Below are 9,643 nucleotides of genomic sequence, written 5' to 3'. Positions count from 1 at the left end.
GAGCTGTGTCGGCAGAGTCCTACTCATTCTGCCTTGTTTGCGGCTTGTGTTGGGGTTGGGTGACCTGAATGGTGCTGTCAGCTCCCTCCTGCCTGAGCTCCTGCAGTGATGTGTGCTCCATCAGGAGGCACGGAGCTGAAGGAAAAGCCTGAGAGGGACAGGAGGGAGTTCTGGCACAGCAGCAAAGCACAGAATAGATGCCTTCAGGAATCTTCTGCTGCAATCTGCTGCGCCGTCTGTTAGCAGTGAACAGCTGGGCTGGTTCCGTTGTGTTGTGCTGCTTGAGCTGCATCTGGCCTCCAGGATCGCCTCCAGGGCTTTGCTTAAGAGGAACATGGTCTTTAGGTAGGATAGTAAAGCACTCCAGACTTAATGGTTGCATGGGAGAGAGGATGTTTAGAAGGGTCATGTTAAAGTGCAGTGATGAGGAGCAGCTGCTGCCCTGGTCATGTCTTTCTAACGGGGTCGGGGCTGTTGCTGAGCAGTGCCAAGCTGTCCTGGGGCTGGAGGGGGATGTGTTGGGTACTGGCTTTTGTGCAGAAGGACGGCAAATGTTGTGTGAAAGGCAGCACGGCATCCTAAAGCTGCTCCTGTTGAGGCTGCTTGCTGCCCTTGATGTGTCACTGCAGGCAGCTGCAAATGTTTTCCAAAATGTGGATTGGGGAATTTATTTATTTATTCTCCTTTTGGAAGGCCCTTCTGTCAAGCCTGAAGAGCGCTGGATCTATGTGGTGGATCCTGGTGCTGCCTTGGCAGGGGCAGTGCTGGTGGCTGATGGTGGGCTGGGGTCAGCTGTCCAGCTTTGCAGGGCAGCAGGGACCTGAGGGGTGGGATCAATGCAGGGAGCTGCCAGGCAGCTGCCCATTGTGCTCCCTAATGGCAGGGGCAGGGGGGCTGGGGCTGTGCTGAAGCCATGCCCTCACTCGCTGCATGTCGGTTCAGCCTCAGCCCATCACCTCCTCCCACTCTGCAGCTCCTGTTATTTCCAATGCTTTGTTCCTTACAGCGAGCTGAGCTGCTGGGGCCAGCTCAGGAAAGGATCCAGATCCTCTGTGTTTTGCTTTACCCTGGAACAGTTACACAAGCAGGCAGAGTCTGGTCTGTTTTCAGCACAACGGTTTATTGATAATCTTTACTTATCCACTGTAGGAATGTTACCAAACTGTCAGACAGTTACCAAGCCAGCCTGCTTCCTCAGAGCCTCTTTCCAAATAATCAATGCGTGTAGAAATCATGCACTTCAGATATTCTGTAACAAGACAGGTGTAAAAAATATCTCGGATGTATTTGAAATCTCTGCCTTATCTTGCAATCTGAAAAATCTGTAAAGAAATCGTTCTCGAGTGGTGTTGTATCCCTAGGAAGGGCTGGGAGGAGGGTGATGCTGAGCCTGGAAACCTTTGCTGTGCTCTCAGCAGCGTGGGCACTGCATCCCAGCCCTGGCTGTGGGATGGGGATGAGCAGCAGCAGGAGGGCTGGCTGCCACTCCTCTCTGCCCTCTCTGCGGCAAACCAGAGTCCCTCTGAACTGCCACCTGCCCCTGCGGGCATCCCGGCTTCGACTTGTGAAAACCAAGGGTTGCAGGTAAAGCAGGGGGAGGACATTTAGGCATTGGTAACGCCTCAGGTGAGGTTACAGAGCAGGGCTGGCCGTGCACCATCCCTTCAGCAGGGTGGGAGTGCTGCCTGGGCAATGGGAAGCCAAGCCAGCGGGCATCACGGTACCATCCTGTGGGGTGCTGTCCCATTGTGGTGCCACTGCAGCCCTCTGCCCTCTGTCTGTCCATCCATCTGTCAGCACGGGGGCTGCAAGCTGGGCAGGGTCAGGCTGAACGCAGCACTTCGCCCCCCCCTTTGCTGTCTTGGGCATGTGAGCGTTGTCCTTTTGGTGACCACAGGAAACTTTACATTATTACATTCAAACAAACACCCTTGTAACTCTACTTTTGAACACTGCAAAACACGAGCAACATAACACGGATGGGAGTGGGACTGCATCTAACCACGGAGGGAACGCAACGCGCCGCCATGGTGGAAAATAATCCCTGAAGCCTTGATGGAAGGAAAGAGATGCCGCAGATACACGTCGAAGGTTCCATTTACAAGACCCACAGGAGGAGATCCCGGCACTGTGAGGAAGCCCCTGCCCTGGGCAGCGTCCACAGGCGGTGCTGGAGCTGTGGTGCCATCACCCTGACAGCGCGGCAGTGATCTCAGCGTCCTGGGGCAAAGATGAAATCCAGTGCCTGGCGCTCGGCAGCTGCCACGTTGGGATGCCACAGGTCCACCATGAAGACCACACGGGGACCCTCCTCTGGGGGACCTGGGTGGGATGAGGTAGAGGGTGAGTCACTGCTCCATGCCCTTCTTGCAGCACTGATGTGCTTGGCGAGGTTGCTGTGTGCGCCCCAGCACGGTACAGCTCCAGTGAGCACCGCCCGTACATTGCTGCCTTATGCCTCCTGTACACAGGGCAGGGTGTCCCTGCAGGGCCCCTGTGCTGCTTTTTGCAATCACATACAGCAGGGCAGCAGGTGTGGTGTTGAGTGCCATCCTTGCAGCTGTGGCTCGGAGCTGCTGCTGCGCTATTCTGCCCTTCCCCATCCCCGTGGCTCTGAAATAAGCTGCATTTCCTAATTCCATAGCAGGGAATATGTGGGAGCAACAGCTTTTGTTCTCCCACCTGCTTCCTTGCATGAAGCAGCTCTGCTTGGTTCTTCCATGCCATCGGCAACTAATACTGGGGCTAAGGCGGGCGAGGCAAAGCAGAACAGCCTCCAGCAGGCACCAAGGCAGCAAAGCCAACCCTACACCCTCCTGCAGCACTATGCTGCCACAGGATGTGCAAATTGTCTGCTGGGGGGGCAGCCCCTGCAGTTCTGGGGCTGGAGTCCCAGGAAACAGGGAGGAAGCTGGGGTAGAACTGGGGGAGGATGGGACTGCAGTCCCCAGCCCCGTGCTTACCTTCATGAAAGGCGGTGTGCAGGAAGGAGTCATCAAAGAGCAGGCAGCGACCCTCAGCCCAGCACTGTGGCTCACCCCCCACCACCAGCTCGCAATTGCTGGGGGTCTTCAGACCTTTGGGCACAAACAGAGGACAGAGGTGGGTCAGTTCCTACAGGGAGCAGTCCCAAAATATGAGCAGTGAGTTCCATGCCGCTTACTGTGGGCAAAGTAGAGACTAAGGGGTGCCAAGGGGCTGCTTCCCTGCAGGGAGCAGGAGCAGCAGATGCTGAGCTCAGCACAGGGCAGAGGCCTCTGGGGGCTGTTAACACCACCTTGTGCAGCAGCAATGTCACCCATGGCAGGGTTAGAGCTGCTGGAGCTGGAACAGTCATCTGCCCTGAGGATGCAGCTGAGGTGCAGAAAGGAGCAGCGCTCCCATGACCTGCAAATGGTAAAAATGCTGCAAATGAGCAGAGTGGAGTTCTGTGCCAAATCCAAGCAAGCATAGCAAGGACTGCAGCTGCCCAGGAGAGCCAGGAGCACAAAAGCTGATGGTTGTTTCTAATGTATGTTTCAAAGACTACAAAACCCAAACCCATTTCCCTGTGCAGTAGCTCCAGCTGGATGGGCCTGGATGCAGGCAGGCAGCCCTGGGGAAGCAGGACTGGTGCTATGCATGGCCCCTGCATTCATCTCAGCAACAGCCTGGGGAAACACCTGGAAAGATTCATCTATGCTGAGTGCTGTCCTGCTTTGCAGAGCAGCTGACCTGGAAGTGACTTGGCTCAAATGCAACCACTCTGTAGGCACAGCAGGAGCTGGATCAGGTGGGGATGTCAATGGAAGTACTGCAGCCTGGCTGCAGGGTAGCAGCCAGCAAGCAGGTGGAGTGAGATGTGGGGGAGAACAGGACAAAAGGGACCCACATTGCCTGCACCTGCAACTAGGACCTGGCTGAGCTGTGCCTGCTCTGTACTCTGCCCCTCCACGGAGCGCATCTGCCCTGGGGTTGGCTGCTCTGAAGCACCCTCTGATCAGCTCTGAGACCATCTCCTGCTTCTAAGCAAAGGCAGCCGCAGCCGGCGCTCACCCAAAGGGAGCTGGCAGAGCAGCCACACTCACTGTTTGCCAGCAGCGCCCGTGCGGTGCCTCCCCCGCCGCCATCTGTGCTGCACGGGCTCTCCCCAGCTGGGAGCAGCGAGGGGACACCCAGAGCCACCGGCACCTGGCCCTGGCCCTGTCCCGGGTCTGGCATCAGGGTGGCACCTGGCCCCGCTCTGGGCTCACAGCAACATCCAGTGGGGAGAGAACCAACCCTGGGGTGGATGGGAGCAGCTTGGATACACCCCACGCTGCCCCGGAGCAGGGATAGCCCACAGAAAGCCCGCCTGCCGGGCACTCACCCAGGTGGCAGCGGATGCGGATGTTGGTGGGGCCGTAGTGCTCGGCGATGACGGTGCCCGGGCTCAGCACGGAGATGCAAGCGTTCCCAAAGACATTGTTGCCAATGCAGGTGCGAAGGCTGCCGAGCAAGCGGTACGTCCGTGGGCATCTCCTGCAGTTCCTGGGCACGCACATGCCCTGGTTCACCAGGTAGAAGGTGAACCACTCCCCGCTGGGCGTGCTGTTCATTTTCCATCCTTGCGGGAGGCTGCAGTTTGAGAACGCTTTGTAGAGGCTCTCAAACTCGCACAGGATGGTCTGGAAGTTGCGCTCCAGCACCTCTACGTCGTGCTTCTGAGCGTCCCGCGAGAAGTAGGGGGTGGTGGGCAGGTCGGGCAGGAAGAACACCTCCGGCTTCTGGATGGAGGGCCGGCTGTTGAGGTAGCGGCCCTGCTCACGGATGCCCTTGTGGATCCTGCCCATGCCGGACCACGAGTAGCGCTTGGCGTACTCCTGCAGGTTGTGGTAGAGCTTCTGGTTGAGGCCATCGTGGGGCGAGCAGCGTGCGCACTCGGGCGCGTGGCAATAGACGAAGCCGTTCTGCACGCCGTTGGCCTCGGCGCCCTGCATCAACGCGTTGACGGGGGGGTAGGCGCGGGGCTGCTCGCGGCCCACGTGGTAGCAGTACCAGACAAAGAGCAGCAGCAGGCAGCCCACGGCCAGCAGCGCGCCGCCGTCGCAGTCCCGGAACGACTGGATGCCAGCGGCGATGAAATCCCGCAGCCCGTCCAGGGAGCAGCTCCAGTCCGGCAGCCACACCAGAGGCATGGTGGGGTGGTGGAGGGCGCAGGGGGGGCCCGGAGCTCAGTCCTGGTGCTCTGAAGGGGCACCCACTCCATGCAGCACTGCCATGGGGGTGCGGGGCCGCGGCCGGGCCCAGCTCGGCATGTTCCTGGGAGTCGGGGGTCAGCAGCACCGTGCCCACCTCATCCTGATATGCAGTTGCTGGGGGGCTTTGAAGAGACAAACCCAGAGGTGTTATGGGGGTGTTGGTAGAGGATAGTGGCCCAACAGCCTGGGGTTGTTCCACAGGAAGTCCACACTCACTCCCGGCAGCATCGCCCATAGGAATTTCAATGCCAGCCATAAGGGAAGCAGCAGAGCCATCCCTCCACCTCGCTCCCACTGCCCCACCTCCTCCTTTGCTCTTCCTCCAAATTTCTCCTTTCCGTCAGTCCCTTATCATGCCTGAAATCCAGCTGATAAGTCAGCCAGGGGCCAAGCTCTTAACAGCCTTATCTCACTACTCATCAATTTATCATCTTGATCTAAATGCTCTGAAACAACTCTCCTTCCAAAGGACTCTGTCCCTCCAAAGACAGTGGGGTTGCGATCAGCACTGAAGCCAGCACCCTCCACAGTCTCCCTATGACAGCCCCATGGGCTCGCATCCATTGCAGCGTAACATCCCGTCCCTGCAGGCTTCACTAAGGTGCAGCACAAAGCAGAGATGCCAGCAAGGCTCCAGCCTGGTGGAGCTTTTGGGGCAGGAGTGGGATGAGGTGACACTCCTGCTCCCTGCAGCTACGCATGCCCTGTGCCCAGTCCAAATTCCATCCCCAGCGCTTCTCTGTCTCTTTGTAGGAGCACCAACCTGAAGGTGCAGGGTGGGTTTATCAGCCAAGGAAGCTCTCCAGCCTTTCCCTTCTTTCTCTGCTGAGGTCCTGCGGCTCCTTAATCTATGTGCATTTCCCCACAGATGGCAAGGGAGATGCGATTCAGCTGGTGGAGCAGTGGCAGGGGCCTTCCTGCAGCTGCAGCCCAAAGGCAGGGGCAGCTCTGCTCAGATGGGAGGGACATGCACACCTCCCCACACCCTCTGCCTGGGGCCTGCAGTCCACGTGGCATGTTGGAGCTGCCTGGAAATTTCAAGGCAGCTTCCCTCCATCCCCGCTGGCTGGAGTCCCTCCAGCTTCCCCAGCACACCCCTCCTCCCAAGCATCACCATGGGCCAATGCCAGGGGTGTTCCCCAGGGTGGCACGACCCCACGATGCCAGTGGTATTCAAAGCAGCAATCCAGCTCTGGAACAAAGCAGGGAGACTGGCATTGGGGACCTTCTGTGGAGGCTGCCTGGAGGAGTCTGACAGCCTTGGGAGCCTGCACCATAGGCACAGCCCCTCTGCCGGCCCAGGGCTGCAGGCAGCACTTCACATGGGGCAGCCATCAGGGCAATGAGAGACCAAAACCACTGACACCCATCCTGACTTCCCAGGAAAAGGCTTGGAAATGGGGTTGGATGCACTCCCGTGCTGACACAGGCAACCCCACGGCTGTGCTGGTGTGTGGTAGAGCAGTGCCCCAACCCAAGGGGCACCCAGGCATGCCCTGCTCCACCGCACTCAGCTTTAGCATAGAGCGACCACAGCCTGAGATCCACGCATCGTCAGCTGATAACAAACGGCAGTCGGTCCCGAATAGCGCCCATCAATTCCCCGGTGCCCCGAAGTTGTGCAGGACGTGGAGGCGAGCTCCGTGCCAGGCAGCAGCGGCGTTACGTAATGAAGCAGAGAGGCTCCGATGCAGCACCAAGTTACATCCTGACAGCTTCGCAGGGCACCGGCAGCTCCGGAAAGAGGCGGCTGTGGGCCGGGATCCCCACATCGCGTGCCCCAGCAGCCAGGCTGAGCGGCGGGGATGGCCTCTGCTCGGCGGCATCGCGCTCTGCTCTGCGGGCACGCGAGTGCCGGGGCGAGGCCGGCCGTGGGCTGCTACTACGGAGCTGGAGCGCGGCCAGGCAGCGCGGTGCCACCCCAACGGTGCCGCTCGCTGCCACGGTGTCACCCCAATTGGCATCGCCCGCTGCAGCGCGCCCGTGTCACGTCGGCGGCACCCGTCCCCGCGGTGTCACCCGCCGTGGAGCCCCGGGCACGGCTGCATCCCCCGCGCCGAACGGCCCCGCATCCCGGCCCCGCAGCGCCCGGCCCCGCCCGCCCCGCGCTGGATGCGGCGGCACCGACCTGCTGCTCCTGCGGTGCGGGGACGTGCGGGGCCGCCGCTCCGCTCCGCTTCGTTCGCCGCCTCCTCGGACCACAACTCCCAGCAGCCCGGGCAGGAGGGGCCCGCGCCGCCCCCGCCGGCACCGCGCCGGGCGGCACAGCCTGCGGGCCCCGGGCCACGCACCGCCCGCCCGGCCCCGCCCTCCGCTGCGGCCGCCCCCGCCCCTCGCCGCGCCCCCGCGCTCCCGCACCGCAACCCCCGCACCGCGCCACCGGGAGCGGCGGGGCTGCGGCAGGCGGAGATGGGGGCCGTTCCGAGGGGACGGGGCTGCAGCAGTCAGGATGCGGGGAACGGATGGGGGTCCCGGCCCCAGGGATCGTGCATGCACCGCAGAAGGGCAGGCGCTCGGAGATGCAGCGGTGTGAAGCTCCAGGGATGTGGGCATCTCGGGTGGAGGGAATGCCGGGGACGCTGGGGACGCTGGGGAGGCGTCAGGCGAGCCGCAGGAGCCGCTGCTCCCCGAAGATGTGGGTGTCCGGGATGTGGGCAGCCTGGGGTGCAGGGGGTGCTGGGTTGCGGCACACTGGGGACACGGGGCCCGGGGGGGTGCGCGGTCCTCGGGGCTCACAGCCAGCTCTGCCCCTGCGGTTAGGAGCGTCCCTCCTCCTAACTGTAAGTGACAACGGGACCGCTGTCGGTGCTGCCCAGCGGAGCACGCCTTTAAGCTGCTCCATCCAGCCCGAGCGGGTCGGCGCAGCTCCTCCCCAAAAGTTCCTTTCCTAAACGGAACTTGAACGTTTCCACACTTTAGCCCTATGGAAGAGAGTAGCTCTGCGGGTCGGCTGTAGAGGAGGACATCGGAGGTGTCCCTTACAGACTCTTAAGTGTTGGGGGAGAAACAGTTTGTCTTAAGACTTTCCGCTTCCTGCTTGCTTGCCGTTTTCCTCCCCACCTCCTCTTCGTGCTGCAACCAGTTTGTGAGGGAGATTTCCCCCAGCTAGGAGAGCTCTGAGAGGGGGGAGAGGAGGGGACGGCCTGCTGCCCCAACCCTCTCAGCTCCTGCTGAGAACATACCCAGTGCTCTGGGAAGGCCCCGGCCCACGGGATGGCCACGTGGAAGCCTGCCTGCTCTAGGAGCATCCTCTGTACAGAGGGATGCTGGGGAGGGCACAGCTGCTGCGCCCAGACGGAGCTCGAGCCGTGGCATACAGCAGAAGGCCAGAGATTGGCTCCTGCTTTACGTCATTGAGGAGAAGCAGCACCATCGAGGTTCTTTTTCTGTTGTTTTTTTTTTTTCTTTTTTTTTTTTTCCCCTTCATTTTCATTCTCTTGCCATCTCTGTCCAAAAATAACCCAAGCTTCCACCCCGGGGAGTGCTCTGCATCAGAGCTTTGGCTCCTTCACCCTTCCGTGCATTAGCCTGACAGCTACTAAATGAAGCTATTAGCTTGTGGCACATCATCACCTTTTTTAAAAGAGCGTTTTTCAGAGCATGTGGTGATGTCATTGGACTGCGTGTGGAGCTGCATGGATGCATGGGAGGGCTCAGATCCCTCAGCACAGGGTATCATCTGTCTCCGTCCCCCTCCCCTGCCAGAGAACCCAGGCAGCTGCTCCCCCTGCCCTTCTGCACATCGCCCAGCGGGAGCCCATGGGGAGTCCCAGCATTCCTAGAGGACTCAGCAGGTTCCCATCGGGCTCCCAGAGGGGGTCTCAGCAAGGTCTCAGAGGTCCTAGAAGTTCAAGGAAGGTCCCTGCAGGGTTCCAGGAGTCTCAAGGAAGAGTCCCACGGGGGTCCCAGCTTTCCCAGATGTCCCAGTGGGATCCCAGAAGGGGCCTCAGCAAGGTCCCAGGGGTCCTGGTAGTCCAAGGAAGATCCCGGCAGGGTCCTAGGGGTCCCAGAAGGGGTCCAAGGAAGGTCCCAGCATCCTCAGAGGTCCCACAAGGATCCCAGGAGGGGTCTCAGCAAGGTCCGAAGGGTACTGGTAGTCCAAGGAAGGTCCCTGCAGGGTACCAGAAGTCTCAAGGAGGGGTCCCAGGGGAGTCTTAACTTTCCCAGAGGCCCCATTGGGATCCCAGGAAGGGTCTCAGCAAGGTCCCAGGATTCCCAGAGGTCCAAAGAGGGTTTCAGAAGGGTTCCAGGAGTACCAAGGCAGAGGTTTCAGGGGGTCCCACGGGTGCTGCCAGCCAACTGGGCTATGACAGAGTGGCCACACATGGCCTTATGGCTCAGAGCTTGTCCCTGCAGGGAGCCATCACCACTCTGTCGCTTGGACACAGGCTGCTGGTGACAATGCAGTGCTGCACCAGAGCAGG

At 60.3% G+C, this 9,643-nt stretch overlaps 1 protein-coding gene across 1 annotated transcript; it reads right to left on the bottom strand.

The window, feature by feature from the left end:
- Positions 1–1,101: 1,101 nt before the first annotated feature.
- ASPHD2 (aspartate beta-hydroxylase domain containing 2) lies at positions 1,102–7,526 on the bottom strand. The gene is made up of 4 exons (XM_085238175.1): positions 7,348–7,526; positions 4,349–5,341; positions 2,964–3,077; positions 1,102–2,322 (listed from the first exon to the last, which is right to left on the bottom strand). The coding sequence occupies exons 2-4, from the start codon at positions 5,154–5,156 to the stop codon at positions 2,213–2,215; spliced, it is 1,032 nt and encodes a 343-aa protein (XP_085094301.1). The 5' UTR covers positions 5,157–5,341; positions 7,348–7,526; the 3' UTR covers positions 1,102–2,212.
- Positions 7,527–9,643: the final 2,117 nt, after the last annotated feature.

The sequence above is a fragment of the Meleagris gallopavo genome, chromosome 17 (assembly GCF_905368555.1).
Source record: "Meleagris gallopavo chromosome 17, MGAL_WU_HG_1.1, whole genome shotgun sequence".
In the NCBI taxonomy this organism is placed as follows: domain Eukaryota; kingdom Metazoa; phylum Chordata; class Aves; order Galliformes; family Phasianidae; genus Meleagris; species Meleagris gallopavo.
This window is presented reverse-complemented; position numbering and strand designations above follow the sequence as displayed.

Coding starts and splice junctions, on each gene's coding strand:
- ASPHD2 (XM_085238175.1), bottom strand. CDS start 5,156: ATGCCTCTGGTGTGGCTGCCGGACTGGAGCTGCTCCCTGGACGGGCTG. Junction 3,078..4,348: donor CCGCATCCGCTGCCACCTGG/GTGAGTGCCCGG, acceptor TTGTGCCCAAAG/GTCTGAAGACCCCCAGCAAT. Junction 2,323..2,963: donor GCACACCGCCTTTCATGAAG/GTAAGCACGGGG, acceptor CATCCCACCCAG/GTCCCCCAGAGGAGGGTCCC.